At 38.1% G+C, this 16840-nt stretch overlaps 1 protein-coding gene across 1 annotated transcript in view; it reads right to left on the bottom strand.

Annotated features, from left to right (window-relative positions):
• CLYBL (citrate lyase beta like) overlaps window positions 1-16840 on the bottom strand; it is a 173247-nt gene that overhangs the window by 33723 nt on the left and 122684 nt on the right. The window contains exons 3-4 of the mRNA XM_006851532.1: window positions 4584-4772; window positions 276-377 (exon numbers count right to left, since the gene is read on the bottom strand). Coding sequence (XP_006851595.1) covers window positions 276-377; window positions 4584-4772 — 291 coding nt within the window. The remainder of the gene's footprint in view (window positions 1-275; window positions 378-4583; window positions 4773-16840) is intronic.

Here is a 16840-nt window from a genome sequence, read left to right as displayed (position 1 = left end):
ATAATTTAAATTATTACTAAGAATACATAACTATTTCACTGAAATATTTATGACTGTGAAGCCCTTCTTTTCTATTTAACCAATTTCTTTGTTTTCTGAGATGCTCACAACCTGATTTTTGGACTAATCCTACAGATCACAAATGGTGCTCAAGATTTACTTTGCTTGTAAATCTTTCAAGAAAAATATTCTAAGTAGCTGTTAAAATTTAAAACAAAAGTTCTCTTTAGGTGATAAATTAAATACTAACTAACCATATTATGATTTTTTCTTACCTTAAAATTGAGCAAACCCATTGCAGTTTCCACAAAAGGGATTAAATTCATTGGTTGTTCAAGTTTTCGGCCTTTTAAGTGGAATGAAAATTTGTCTGAAAACTAAAACCGAAAGTGTCATAGGTGATTAGTGGGGGGGAGTACAATCACTGAAATGCAGACAGAGAGGTAGTATTTAAGTCTTTGACCTGAGGAAGTAATATCCCAGCCTCTTTTCTACACACAAAAGAATTAAAACAAACAAACAAAAACAAAGGAAAAAAGGTAACAGAGTTCCCACCAAACTAAATAGCAAAACCCCAAGCATTATCATTTTTTTTTTCACCCCAAAGGAGCAATTTGAGGCCTCAGAGTTCGAACTGAAAAGAGAGATTCTCAGAGTTTCAGTGCTTTCCTTGAAAATGTATTTACTTAAGGCTTCTGGCCCTCACTTGGGCAAATGCAAATATATATAAGCCCTTAAAACAATGAAGGCTTGCTCTACCTGCCATTCTGTTTTTGTTGCCTGCCCAACACTGACATCAGTCTAACTGTTCAGCAGCCTTCTATATGGAATCCGTATTATTCATTATAGCACAAAACCTTTGTTCAGAAGGTTTTTCTCAATAAATTTTTAGCTTACCTAGGAAGACCTTAAAAAGGAAGTTTAATTCTTTGAAGACCAAAGCTCTCCAATTTTTTCCATGAGACCAGTTCACAGCTAGCTCTGTGCTGCCAGTGGGGTTGCCCAAATTCCAAAATCTATCATCTGGAAACATACAAAAGCTCTTGCACAGATTTCACCCCCACCCCCTTTTAGAAGGAAACCCCACCACTACCACCACACACTCTAAATTGTAAATCTAGCATGTCTATCTAGATCTAATAAGATGTGGGAAGATAAAACAAAAACAAAAAACTCCACAGGTATCATAAAGATATTTCTGTAAATAAAGATGAAAACATACATATCCATTTTAAATTTAAGAAATATTCAGCCATTAATGGATATCAAAGGAAAAGGGAATTTTAATCATCTCTCCATTCAGGCTCACTTGGGTAAATCATATCTAAGAGATTTGCATAAATATAAACCATCAAAGACTTTTCATCTTCAAAGGGGGTTTCAAGACCCTATAAGCTTTGTACTGTAATCATCACAGGTCACAACCCTGCAGGAATAAGGCTGCTATGGCAACATAAAAAAACTAATGCTTAAGGCTTAGCATAATATTCTGACTAATAGAAAGGAAACTCATTTTAAAGCCTGTCAGCCTATTTACCAGAAGCAGGATTAGAGGTGTTATTTCCCCTTTTAGCTGCCCCCTTCTTGCCTGTGCACTCCCCCCCTTAAAAAATCTAATCATTGGGATCTTTAAAAAGCTTTTGAGCAATTTGCAGTAACTTTACAATTAGGCTAAAATAAATCACAGCTTTCAGTAATGAAGAACTATTCCCAGTTGCTCTTGCTGCTTGCTCCCTTCCTCAGACACCACCATTATCACCTCCTTAGCAACTTTTTCAAGGGAAGGAATAAGTCAGCCAAAATGAAGAGAAAGGGTACTATGTAAGGTGACAAAATGTGTATAGTATGTGATGTGAATGAAAATAAAAACAGAATTTGGGTCACATTTAAGCTAGAAAATGAGTAGTACGATATTAGTGCCTTTGGAGTTAAACATGTACTGGAAGGAAATTTTTTTCTCATTTTCAAAAACTTGAAACATTCCTTGCCCCATTCTTTGTGTAATTACAAAAGTCATAAAGTTTAAAAATAGGTAAACAGTTCATAATATAGTCTCTGCTTTGAGTTAAAAAAAAAAAAATCTGTAATGCCTTTTGTTTTTAAGCCAATAGGGACATTAAAAAATTAAATATTCAAATAGTCTAGCCCACCCTCCCCCTCTTTCTTAAAAATTGCATTAAGTACTAACACAAAAGGTAACTAGTGGAGAAGTTTCAATTAATTTTTTCAAAAGGAGACGATTAAATGTTTCCGGCCTGGTAAAGTGTTCATTTCATCGAGGTGGAGGGGACTGGGGGGGAGGGGAAGAAGGGGGGAAAATCACAAAGAAATTGGGGAGGAGATGGAGTAGCAGGGCTCAGCAATTCTTTCAATCCCAGTGCACACCCAATAGTGTGTTGGAAGAATGCACACTGTTCGGGATTTGTGGGAGAATTGTCCCACGACAAAGGAGGCAGAGTTACGCTTGTTATAGTCCAATAAGCCGTGCCAGTCAAACAAGAACCCATACTAGCGACAAAAGGCGAGCAAGAGATTCTCACACAAAAGAAAACAAGTAAGCCCATCTTTTAGTTGTGCATCAGGCTCTGGGTTTTATGCTTCACATAAATACAGACGAAGAGGAAAAAATAAACAGCCAAAAAAGACTTCTGTTAACTATAAATCCTATTTAAATAATTTAATCTTTAGTTGTCTACACTACAGAATGTTCCGCACTAACCAAAGATTGAAAAGAGTGAACAGAAACCCTAGCAGAAGGCTGGTATGTGTCCCCCACACCCGGCCCCCCCTCCAAATTAAGAGTAAGACTAGTGATAAATAGGCATTAACTCTGATAAACCAAAAGGAAATGGTGACTTCAGATTCTATTTCAACCAACTTAAAACATATTTGAATGGGGTAGGAACCCTCAGAGATATTCACATACTCTGTTCATTATCTCCCAGTCTCAGGGTTACCACTAAACAAAACTTTTCATTTTAGTCTGTAAATAATGGCCCCTGAATGTGAGTCTTTAAGAAGAAGCTAATATGAAGCTGTCCAATAGAAATAGAATGGAAGCCACATATGTAACTTAAAATTTCTTAGTAGCTACATTAAAAAGTAAAACAAATCAGGTGAATTTAACTGCAAATAGTATCTTGTATTTAAAATGTACCCATCTGCTTCTGTAAAGACCACAGCCTTGGAAACCCTATAGGGCTGTTCTACTCTGTTCTAAGGGGTCTCTATGAGTCAGAATTCACTTGATTGCAATGGGCTTAATCCAATATAACCAAAAGAGTTTCATTTCAATATATGATTAATATAATAGTTACTAATAAGATATTTTACATTCTTATTTTGGTACCAAATCCTCAAAACTTAGTGTGTCTTTTACATGTACAGCACATCTTAATTTGGACTCACCAAACCATATTTCAAGTGTGGCGCTGTGGGTCAATGCACCAGACTGCAAAGTTCTTTGACTTGCAAAGTCGGTGGTTCAAGTTCACCAGTCACACCTTGGAAACCCTATACAGGGTTGCTATGGGTTGGAATCAACTCGACGGCACTTAACAACAACAACAACAAATATTTCACATGCTCAGAGCTACATGTGACTGGTGGCCATGACACTGGACAGCACATCCAATGTATCTGCATGCATTAAAGAAGTGAGTAGTTTCCTCAGGCATTATAACCGGTAAGCATATTTCCATAGTTCCATCAGCAGCCTTGTAGATAATACTAGCTGCGGCATCGGAAACAGCACTGTTCATATGCCATAACCACTTCCAGCATTTCTAGCTCTTGAGCTCTCTGCCTTGGAGTGGTGCAATGAAATGTTCTTTCATTCAACAGAGATCTGCAGAATAATAGTAACCCCTAAATAAAATCTAGTCTACCCTCCTTTAACAATTAAAACAATCATAACATAATTAGGCCCATTTCAAAGTTTTCTTAAGTAATTTGACATGCCAACCACTTTACATTTCAGGCTTTTATTGGCTGAAAAGTCTATCATGAAACACAGACACACCTGTCAGCAATTAGAAAAGGAAGACATAGAGCACTGTTCAGGAAATAATATCTGCCCTAATTAAAACCATTAGTTAAAAGCTTCCTGTTTATTCCTCCAGTTGCCCTAATGGAATGACCTTTTCCTTCTTTTCTTTATGTCCATTTTTTCATACATGGCTAATGTGTTTTCGCTGTTCATGATTATTTCAAATGGATCTCGGTAAAAGCCATTTGTATCACTGCTCTTCCAGGTGGAAGCCTTGGGGTAGGGTCTGGCAGGATCCAAGTCTCTGGTAAGCTAGCTTTCAGGGATTGTTCTGACTGAGGGACCTATTCTGTCTAAAACCAAATCTGATCAGAAAGCAGAAGCATGTTTTAAAAAGTGGGGCTGCTCCACATTGAACTTTGGGAAAAGTCGGATTCTTTTGGGTAAAGGAAATGGTCTCCTTTTTTTTCAGTTCCCTTCCTCTCTGCTCTGTGTATGCCCTTTCAAGACCTGTGACACCTAAATCCTTCCCTTCTGATTACTCCTCCTTAGCTGACCCTGAGTCTTTAATAAAAGTGAAGCATTAACTACTCACCCATTGAATTTCCTCAGGATTTTCCACCTTGGGTAGCATCAGGCTAGAAGGAAGGACGCGAGATTGCAAAATGGTCTTCAGGTCTTCTTCAGCAAGACCACTGGACACTGAGTTGATTCTCACACACTTTTCTGCTGGGCCAAGATCAAAGTCTTCAAGAGTTCTTACTATTCTCAATCGAGCTTCATTCTGTAAGTGTTGAGAAACTGTCCTGAGTTTATTTTATCCCTGAGAGGGAACACAGTCAAACAATCTATCAAAATGTTATGTGGATTCAGAGTATGAGCACCTTTATTATAGTTACAACTTTCCTGTCCACCAAATAAATGATATTTGAAGTAAGTCATCCAATCTGAAGGGCAGATAATCAATTTCTAGACATCACACAAGATTACTGTAACATAGATAATGTCTACCACATTATACAGCACCCTTCCTTCTAAATAGAAGGATTATCTTTAGCATTATTTTCCAATTTGAAAAATATAATCATTAAGAGAGAACATTTCCAAAGTGTGACAGAGTCTAAGTCCTTTGCATGCATTTTTCTCAGTTAATAACTGAGTTAATAATAAGGTAGATAACATCACATGATAGAACTCTCATCTTTCAGCATATTCACATTAGGGAACAAACACAGTCTTCCTTTTCTTTTTCCATATGCATGGTGGTTTTTTACTCCTTTCTTTCTTTTTTTGCAACTGAATTGAATCTTAACATTTAATTCAGAAGGTGCTCATAGAAAATTGACAGTCCATACTATAATTTAAAGAAAGCTCCGACTTATTCAGCTGGAAGACAATATATAATATCACCAAGAAATCCCACAAAGTGGTAGACAAATATATTTTATTCTTTGATGCTCCACAGTTAGGAAAAGTGTGAAACATCATAAGTCTTTGAATTTGAATTGTCCCCATGTAAAAAACAAAAAACAAAACAGTATGAAATCAAACCTGCTTTTTATTGGCTCTGGGTTGGGGATGATGAAGGTGGGGAATGGGGTGGAGAAAGAGAAAGAGTGCATTGAGGAGGACAGCACTTGAAGTCATTACTTCCTGCCAATTTCAGTCCAAAAACAAATTCCGCCAAGTTGCCAACAGCCCTCAACAAATTCTCATTGTCAGAACGAACACTTATCAAAAGTAGTTTCATTTGGGAAGGCTTTTTTATGATACTAATAAAACTTTAAAGCTTCTCACTGCTGATGGATGTGGTTTAAATCGTTGTCTGCTTTTTTGTTTTTTTTTTTAAAACAAAACAAAAAAAGTCTTAACAATATTCAGTCATTTGAACAGCAATACTTATCTAGAAAAGACCAAAGCAAAGCAAAGATTAAAAAAAAAAGATTGAAGCCAATATTCAGTCTAATTCCAATCAAAGAGACAAACACAGGACAGTAGATTTAAACCAGACGGATGTAGGTCTATGACAGAGTGGAAATAGGGAAGCCTTCCAAATGTGGTCTGAGTTAAACAGTGTGAGGAAACAGTAGCTTAGAGTTGTCAGGTTAGATGGAAACAGAGTACCACGGACCAGTTTGAGACAGCTCTGTGGAATCCTGATTTACAAAGCTTCGACTGCCAATTATCAGGCTAAGTTTAGACAAAAGCAAGAGAGAGAAAGATAATATGGCCAAGAGAGACTTGGTTCCACAGCAGGCCTCTGGTCATCCAACAACCGTGTGCTACCATGGCCTTCTTTCTTCATCACGAAATATTTCAATCCAGTTAGTGAAGGACAGGAGTTAGCTTTAGTATCATGACTCCAAAGCTCTCTAGGAATAAAGGCCTGGTGGCTCCACTTCCAAAGAGAAGCCTGTGGATCACAACAGTCCTATCTATAACCAGTCACAGAGATGGTACAGGACTGGGCAGTACGGTGACATCATGAGTCAGGTGCCCAACTCGACTGCAATTAACAAGAAAACTGAACCATCCAGAGCTGAGTGTATAAATCCTGGGCCTTCGAGAACCGAACACATGCTCTGCTCGGTGTAGCCCATACAGATACATACTGTTCCAGCTTGCAAACATTTCAACTAAGATGTTTTCTTTCGGTACTAAAGTCAGGCTTATAAAGACTATTAGGACAGAGCGAATGGAAAACTAACTCAGTGGGTTAGGCTAAAAGGTATTTTAAAACTTGAATTCTTTGAGTAATCATTTCCATTCTGGCAACAGCAATGTCCTAAATTGTTAAGGTTGGTGTCAAACAAAATACAACCTCTAAGCTGTTTTACTGTTTCATTTGGATTTGAAAGGGACTGTTTGTACAAAGCTCATGTTCTAAACCTGTTTGTGATTTTATCTAAAGTCAGATTGCCATGGTTTCAGCACATTCTGGTTTGCTTAGTAAAATTCAGACCTTGTGAAATTGGCTGCAAACGAAGTACCTAATTCCAATTTTTAGCTAATCTGATTAGTACTTTTCATGTCATAATAATGAGCAGCATATAATCAGGATCTTATTAGACATTTTTTTGGCTCAAAATTAAACTTGAGCTCTTTTCACTTCATCATTCGGTACCTTTCAAAAAATGATGCTTTTTGAGGTATATTTCCACACAACACCCTTATTAACAGACTGTTGCTTGTTGTCATTTACATAAACTAAGTGTGCATCCCTCTGGTATGTATCTCAAAATGTCCAACAACTTCACTGAATTTATACCAACCCACAAGCATGTTGATTTTTTTTTTTTCCTTTTGGTATTTTAATGGTGAAATATGTTACTGTGCTAGCAAACACACCCATACCATCTGTTGGGTTGAGAGGAAGCAGTTTCTAAGAACAATTAAGTTTAGTTCTCAGTGTTCAGCTAGAGAGAGCCACATTCCTCCCAGTTGTGATAAGAGATTCTGTATTCCTCTCTCTCTACCTCTCTTGTACATCTCTCTCAACTCCATCACCTCCCTTTCATTCACTGTTTTTTGTTTTGTTTTTTTCTTCTTTGACTCCTGTTTGGCTGGCTTCCACCTGGTTTTTTCTTCTTTGACTCCTGTTTGGCTGGCTTCCACCTGGTAAGAAGTGACCCAGCCAATTCTCAGAATGGATTTCCAGGTGAATCGCTGAGATTGTTGGGAGACATATACTTCCTGGAGAAAGAAGGAACAGGAAAGGAAATGGAAAAGAACCACTCCAAATAAGAGGGGGGGGGGTTATATTCTGGGAACAAAACCTCATTGTTCAAAATGAGGCTTCCAAATGTTTTAGTACTACATGACAGTCTTGGTAAACAGTTCCCAGTGTGGAATAAACTTGTTCGACTACAATGTGACAAGCTGGAAACAATAGAATAATGGAATTAAAGCCTTTATCAGCGTTACAATCTGTCTCTGAAGAGGTGAATTACCATAATATGTCCTCTACTATATTTGTGTCCAGAGGTGAACTCTGTAGAGCACAGATGACAAAGAAAGCTGGCGCGGATGAGGGTCTTCACAGGCCCCTTTACTGAAAAGTGCTACCAAAGTTCCCACTTTCGATAGATACGCTGCTCAGTGCAGTGAACCAGTGGCTAATAAACTTGTCCTTATACACAAGCCACTGTATTACGTGACTCAGTCTGGGCCAGCAACCAAGGCGTGCTATGATTTCAGACACTGGGTTTTTATTACCTGGGGAAAAGACAGACTCCGGTGACGTAACGCAGTGGATAAATCAACCACCACCAAGATTGTGGACTCCGAAATTAAAGAAGAAAATATGTGTGCAGTTGGTTCAATTGGCACCCATTAAAGCTAATAACTAATCATCCTTGCAAGTTTCGAGCTCAGAATTATCAAATCTGCAAAGAAAACAACATCCGTCCACTTTTACACTCCAGTGGAAGAGGTGGTCCCTCGCGGCGGGGCGGCACAGTCTCGCCATCTGGAGAATAAATCGAGTGTGAAGTACAGTATAGTTTGGGACCAAGCTCCGTGGCAGCAACTCAGCAGTTAGTTCATTAGTTCCAAACTTCCAGGGATTAGAGCGGCATCAATTCTACTGTTGGATACGATAAGACAGACAGGATCCGAGACTCAAGGAGGACAGTGACAACTAGAAGAGTCCCTTGAATTTATTTATAAAACTACTAAGTATAATCATTCCCAAATAAGTGCCTTAAATAACAGCATTATCACAGTCTCATAACATCGGAATTAACCTTTTCCTTCTCCCTGCAATCAAATGTTGTATGTTAATGTTGTATGTAGCTGTTTTTAGAAGGAATCTTACGGAGGTGGTTTAGGCAACCTTGGATACAACAGGGGCAACAGATTAATGAAAAGGAAACCATTTGTACTGAATGAAATTTGGTGATTAAGAAATCCAAGAAGAGTTTTTAGACCCCAGGGAGGTGCAAAACATGGTGAATTTTTTTAAAAGTGTAAATTATTATTTTCATGCTACAAAAGGCAGACTGTCATGCCACATACTGCAATAAATCCTGTCCTTCCTGAACTTGCCCAATTCACCTCTCATTCTTACAAGGATGTCACAGACACAGACTGGTTCAAAAATTTGAGCATGAAGTCCTAAAATCAGCATCTATATGAAAATCATTTTAAAAATGGAAGATTTAACTGCAAAAAGAACTGTTTATGACATAAAATAGATCATCATTAGTAAAATATATCCCTAATATTTGTTGTATAAATGTATACAACTGTATTACAATAACTATTATCGAGACTGTTTTAGTGACAGCATTGAAAAAGGCCAATAAATTCTAAATGATTACAACCCAGTAGGCTTTTTTTATACAAAGAAATAGAATTAACTTTTCTAATACATTTTTTATATATAAAAAAGTTAATTTGCCTGGTTTTGTAAAAAGAAAATTTACAACAATATTGAATAAACTGTGTTTTCTAGTTTAAATATTCATTTGTTAATCCATTCCACAAGCAATTATACACACACACACACATATATAAACATGCCAAATACACTTCTGTTTACTCTGAACACACAGGTTGTAGCAGATAAAAGTTCTGATGTGCTAATCATGAAAGACAGATTAAAGCCCAGGTTATGGTTCAACACTAAATCAGCTTTCTTTCAAAGGGTTAAGAATACATATAGATGGATCACTCATAATATGTAATTGGTATTTTTGCCCTTTGGTGATTTGATTAAAAGAGAGAGCAACCCACAATGATTAGCACTAAAATAAATTTATGAAAAAATTAATTTGAAAGTCTCACAACAATTAAAAATATTTTTGAAAGAAAATACAGTTTTTGCATTTGTCAAAATTCACTGGATGTACACTTAAAATGTAAGTATTTAATTGTATGTAAAATTTTACCTCAAAAGAAATAAAAAACTGCAAACAAATATTGAATTTCAGTCAACAATATGCATTATGAAGTATTTACGAGGAAGTGCTGTTGTCTGCAACTTACTTTTCATAGTAAAACTTAGGAAACAAAATTTAAATGGCTTTAGAATGTTAATAATTGTTGGAGCTGATTGATGGATACATGTAAGCTCTCTTCACTTTTGCTTATATTTGAACAGTTCTGGGTAAAAACCTAAAAATGAATTAATGCCATTAATTTTATTTTTATTTGTTATTTATGGGGCATAAGTTTTAGGAATATATTTTTAGATTTGTAGGTGGGTTTTTTTGTAATGGCTTTATTTAGATGTAAATAATATACTATATGATTCTTCCATTTAAAGTGTATAATGTAATGGTTTTTGGTCTATTCAGAGTTATACAGTATAACCACAATCACTTCAAGAACATTTTCTTCACCTCAAAAGAAGCATCATATCCTTGAGCAATTGTTCCCTATTTCCTCCCCAAACTTCAGCCCTAGGTAACTTCAAATAAACTTTATATTTCTATTTTGTTAAGTGCCATTGAGTTGGTTCCAAGGAGTAGCTGGTGGGTTTGAAATGTTGACCTTGTGGTTTGCATGCAAGTCCAGTTTTGATCCTACAGTGCCACACCAGGAGTCTTTATATCTCTCTAGATTTCCCTATTTTGGACATTGCATATAAATAGAATTATATAATGTATGGTCCTTTGTGGCTGTCTTCTTTCACTTTGAACAATATTTTCAAAGTTTGTCCACTGAAATAAAGCATAAATCAGTTTTTTATTCTTTTTTATTCCAAGTCATACTCCACAGTGTAGTTACACATTTTATTTATCAGTTGATGGACACTGGGTTCTTCTACATTTTTGCGATCATGAGTAATGATGCGTGAACATTCATATACAACATACGTGTGGACATATGTTTTAATTTTTTGGAGGGGTATATACCTAGACTGAATTTACTGGACCATATGATAACTCTATTATTAATCATTTGAGGGCTTGTCACATTGTTTTCCAAAGTTGCTGTGCCATTTGACATTCCCACAATCTATGTAAGCTCGGATCAACCATCAACACCCATGGAAGCAGCAGTCAAGAAATCAAAGGACGTATTGCATTAGACAAATCTGCTGCACAAGACCTCTTTAAAGTGTTCAAGAGCAAAGATGTCAGTTTGAGGAGTAAGGTGTGGCTGACCCAAGCCATGGTATTTTCAATAACCTCATATGCATGCAAAAGTTTGACAGTGAGTAAGGAAGATCATAGAAGAATTGATGCATTTGAGTTATAGTGTTGGAGGAGAATATTAAAAGTACCATGGACTGCCAAAAGAACAAACAGACCTGTGTTGGAAGAAGTGCAGCCAGCTTGCTCCTGGAAGCCAGCATGGCCAGACTTTGTCTCTCATACTTCAGACATATATTATCATCAGGAGGGACCAGTCATTGGAGAAGGGTATCATGTTTCGTAGAGTGGAGGGTCAGAGAAAAAGAGAAAGACCCCCAATGAGATGGATTGGCACAGTGGCAGCAGAGATGGGCTCAGGTGTAGCAATGATTGTTGGCCCAGGACCGGGCAGTGTTTCGTTCTGTTGTGCATAGGATTGCTATGAGTCGGTCCCAACTTGATGGCACCTAATGACAACAACAATAATATGTAAGAGGGTGCCAATTTAACCAACACTTGTTATTACCTGTCTTTTTTATTATTATTATTATAACCACCCTAGTGGGTGTGAAGTACTATCTGATTGTGGTTATGATCTGCCTTTCTCCAAGGGCTAACAATGTTGAACATCTCTTCATGTGCTTGTTGGCCATTTGTATAACTTTCCAGAGAAAGTCCATTCAGATCTGTTTTGGATTAAATTATATTCCCCTACTTTATCAACTGGAGTCCTGGTGTAGCGCTGTGTGTTAACGCGCCAGACTGCCAAGCCATTTGAACCGCAAGATTGGCGGTTCAAGCTCACCAGCTGCTCCTTGGAAACCCTACACAGGGTCACTATGGGTCGGGATCGACTCGATGGCACTTAAGAACAACAACAATATATCAACTCTGGTAGCACAGTAGTTATGAATCAAACTCAAGGTCGGCAGTTTGAAACGACCAGCTGTTCCACAGGAGAAAGATGAAGCTTTCTGCTCCCGTAAAGATTTACAGCCTTGGAAACCCTGTGCAGGGTCACTATGAGTCGGAACTGACTCCACGGTACTTAACAACAACAACAACAATATATCAACTCAATGACACTTAGTTAGCAACAATATAGAGAATCTTGCTGTGGCATAAGCACTGGATCAAAGGTTGGTTTGCAAGGTCAGTGGTTCAAACTCACCAGCCTATACAGGGTTACCATGAGTTGAATCTGACTCGACAGTACTTAACAACAACAACAACAACAAAAAATATGTGTTTGGGATTCTAACTCCCATACCTATAGATGTAATACTACCTGTTTAGAAATAGGGGTTTTCTGTGTTTAGTCATATCCACATAAAATGGATTCTAAATCTAATAATATTTGAATTATAGAAACAGCAGATTAGACAGGGACAAGCACTTAGTAGGGGAGTAGAGATGCCATGTGAGGGTTAATCATCTATAAGCCAAGGAACAAAGTAGTGCACAAAAACACCTAGAAAGAAGTAACTGACACAGTCGAGATCCTAACTTGGACATTAAGCCCCCAATACTCGAATCAGGCTGTGAACCTTAAGGTCAGCGGTTAGAAACTACCAGCCGCTCCGCGGGAGAAAGATGAGGCTTTCTACTCCCGTAAAGATTTACATCCTCGGAAACCCTGTACAGGGTCGCTATGGGTCGGAACCGACTTGACGGCACTTAACAACAACAACTGTGAAAAACAACTGTGAAAAAATAAATTCCTATTCTTCAAAGTCACCCACTTGTTAACGTGGATGCTACGGCAAGATCTTTTGCTGTTTTTTTTTTTTTTAAATGTTGTTAAAAGAAATACATATTGTTGTTGTTGTGAATTGCCATTAAGTTGGTCTGACTCACAGTGGCCCTGGATCGGGTTTCCATGGAGCAGCTGGTGGATTTGAACTGTTCACCTTATGGTTCCCAGTCCAGTGCTTACCAGTACTTATCCTTTAATGCCACAACAGGAATATATATATATAGTCCTGGTGTGGTGCTGTGTGTTAATGCACCAGACTGCAAAGCCATTTGAACTGCAAGGTTGGTGGTTCAAGCTCACCAGCTGCTCCTCAGAAACTGTATACAGGGTCGCTATGAGTCGGAACCGACTCGACAGCACTTAACAACAACAATAATAGATATATGTATATAGATTAAAAAGACTCTCTATATAACACATTTGCTAACTCAACATTTTCCAGGTGTACCATTTAGCGACATCAATTACATTAATATGTGTAACCATCATATATCATTGGCAATTTTCCCAATACCATAAATGAAAACCACTGCTTCCCAAACAATGACTCTTCCCATATCCTTTTCCTCCTCCCCTTGTTATTTCATTTGCATGAGATCATACAATATTTGTCCTTTTGTAAGTTACTTATTTCACTCAGAAAAATGTTTTCACAGTTTATCCATGATGTATCATTTATCAAGACTTCATTTCTCTTTATTAGCTGCCTATTTTCTGATTTTTGAAGAATTTTGGAGTTGTAAAAGTTCCTTACATATTCTAGATACAAATCTAGATACATAGTTTGCAAATATTTTGCATTGTGTGGGTTGTCACTTTACTTTCTTGATGGTATCCTTTGAAACACAAACGTTTTTAATTTTGCTGAAGTACAATTTATTTTCCCTTTTGGTTGCTTATGCTTTTAATGTCATGTCTAAGAAATCATGTCTTGCCTAATCCAGTTTTATAGCCTTTGCTCTTAATTTAGGTCTTTGATACATTTTGAGTTAATTTTTTATATATGGTGTGAGGTAGAGGGCTTGTGATATTTTCATTTTGCTTTCAGTCTTTATTTTTCAACAAAACACGATGAAAAAACCTGGGAAGGGACAACTCAAGTGGAAAGGAGGGGCTTACTGCCATCAGAGTCTTCTCTCAGCTTTGCCCTGGCAAGTGACCCCACCTGTCCATGGCTGAGGTCGGCGGTCCTGCTGCCACAACCCTATCCGTCTCTAACATATTTTTACATGTACAATTCAGTGACATTGATTATATTCATGTTTGTAACCATCACCAAATGATTCCACCACCATCAACAAACTTAATGCCCCCGAACAAAGACTTCCCCTCTCCCCTTCACTTTCATTGGTATCACTAATATTTGTTCTCTTTACATTTGCCTATTTCATATAAGTAAGATCACATAACATTTGTCTTTGTGTAACTGACTTAGCATGTTTCCAAGGTTCACCCACATGTCATGTATTTTTTTATTTTTTAATGTTTTATTGTGAATTATATGATAGTTTACATGGGAGAACTTTAGTTTTACATTCATTCCATCGTATAACATCTCATTGCCATGGTTCCAATCCCCTCCATGCATCATCAACCACCCAAAGGGTATATCTCAGAAACCTGCCCCCTACACTTCCCTCTCCTCCCCCCCAGTTTTCGGCCCACAGTCCCTTTCCCTCTCTGGGTCCAAAGTCCCCAGTTGCTTCATCACTCCATGTCATCATCTCTGTCTCTATCTCAGGCATCTCTGTTTCTCTGGGTAGGGTCTCAGTCTCGGCTCTTCTCACATGTCATGTATTTTGACTGCCATTTCTCTCTATGACTGAGAGTAATACTCTGTTCTATGTATGTACCAAGTTTTGTTTCTCCATTCATCTACTGATGGGCAGCCACTCTGCATGAGAACGATGAGGCTTTCTGCTCTGGCAAAGATTTAAAGCCTCTGAAACTCTATATAGGGTCACTATGAGCCAGAACTGAGCACAGAACTTAGCAAAAACAAAAAAGGTAGTTTCTATATTTTGACTATTGTCAACAGTGCTGCAGTGAACACTGGTGGTGGTGGTAGTGTGCCGTGGAGTCAGTTCCAATTCATAACAAGCCTCTACAGGGTTTCTGAGGCTATACATTTTTCAGGCACAGAAAGCCTCATCTTTCTCCTACCGAACAGCTGGTAGTTTCGAACTGCTGACCTTGAGGTTAGCAGCCCGACTCATAACCACTATGCTACCATAGCTCCTTGCAGCGAACACTGGTATATAATTTTATGTTAGTATTCCTACTTTCAATCCTTTGGATATATATCAAAGTTTGAGACTGCGGGTTAGTAGTGTAACTTTAAGGTACACTTTGCACACAATTAAAAATTTAAAAAAATTTTTTTTATTGTAGTTTGGGTGAAAGTTTACGGAGCAAATGAGTTTCACATTCCACCAGGTATACACGTTTGTTTCGTGACATTAGTTGCAATCACCTCAGTGCAAAAGCGGTCTTCTCACTTCCTCCTTGGGTTCTCTGTTTCTATTCCTCCTTCTTTCCTATCTCTTCCTGCCTTCAGAACTTTGTTTTTTGGACAAATGCTGCTCTTTTGGTCTCCTATATAACCTTAGATGGTGCAGGGTCCTCATGGGCGCTACTTTATAGGCCTGTCTATTGTTTTGCCTGAAAGGTGATTCCAGATTTGAATGCTGTCTGAGGGTCACTGTCTCAGGGGTTCCACCAGCCTTTAGACCAGTAACTCGGGTCTTTCTTATTTTGAATTTTCTTCTACCTTTTCCCTCCACTCTGTTTAGGACCCTCTATTGTAATCCTGATTAGAGTGGTTGGGAGTAGTAACTGGACACCATTTAAGTATTCTGTTCTCACTTGAGAGCTGTGGTGCATGTGTTCGATTCCTCCTTTGGACTCAATGTTTCTTAGAGTCTCTGAGTTTCGTTGCTCTGGATAGGATGACACTAAGAGTTGTATCTTGGATTCTTGGATGGCTGCATGCAAGATTTTTAAGACCCTAGTCATTACTCACCAAATTCGTATGTAGACTATTGTCTTTATGGAGTATGTTATGCTCATTTACCTACGTGTCCCCAGAAATTATGGCCCTAAACCCTCAGTGACTCAGTCCCTCAAGGTGTTTATTAATGGCTAAGAAGTTTGCATAACTTTGCAGCCTGTGTGCTCTACGTTGTTGTGTTGTTGTTGTTAGGTACTGTCAGGGTGCTTTCAACTCACAGCTACCTGTGCACAACAGAATGAAAGAAACACTGTCTAGTCCTGTGGCATCCTCACAATTGTTCATTTTGAATCCATTGTTGCTGCCACTGTGTCATTCCATCTCATTGGGGCCATCCTCTTTTTTGTTGACCCTCCACTTTACCAAGCAAGATAGCCCTTCTCCAGGGACTAATCCCTTCTGACAACATGTCCAAAGTACCCAGGATACAAAGTCTCACCTTCCTCTATTCTAAGGAACATTTTGACTGTATTTCTTTGGAGATACATTTGTTTGTTCTTCTGGAAGTCTGTTGTACTTTCAATTTAGTTTGCTAATGCCATAATTCAAATGCATCAATTCTTTTTTTTTTTTTTTTTTTATGTTTTACTGTGAATTATGTGATAATTTACATGGGAGAACATTAGCTTTACATTCATCCTATCGTATATCATTTCATTGCCATGGTTACAATTCCCTCCATGTATCATCAACCAACCAAAGGGTATACACTGCAAGCCTACCCCACCCCTGGTCATCAGCACACAGCTCCTCTCCCTCTCTGGGTCTAAAGTCCCTAGTTGCCCCATCTCTCCACGTCATCATCTCTGCCTCCATCCCTGGCGTCACTGCTTCTCTGGGTAGGGTCCCGCTCTCCACCCTTCTCCCTTGATGGTACCAGGGACCTCTGCTCCTAGACTGCAAAGTCAATCACTCCCCTCCTTTTGCTACAAAACATCTACCTTTACATTTCCAACGGTCACAGTCAGTCCTGATAACGATTATTTACTATTGTATTACAAGAG

Source organism: Chrysochloris asiatica, unplaced genomic scaffold, assembly GCF_000296735.1.
Source record: "Chrysochloris asiatica unplaced genomic scaffold, ChrAsi1.0 scaffold00029, whole genome shotgun sequence".
Classification (NCBI taxonomy): domain Eukaryota; kingdom Metazoa; phylum Chordata; class Mammalia; order Afrosoricida; family Chrysochloridae; genus Chrysochloris; species Chrysochloris asiatica.
The sequence above is the reverse complement of the archived record's forward strand: the minus strand, read 5'-3'. Positions and strand labels throughout refer to the sequence as shown.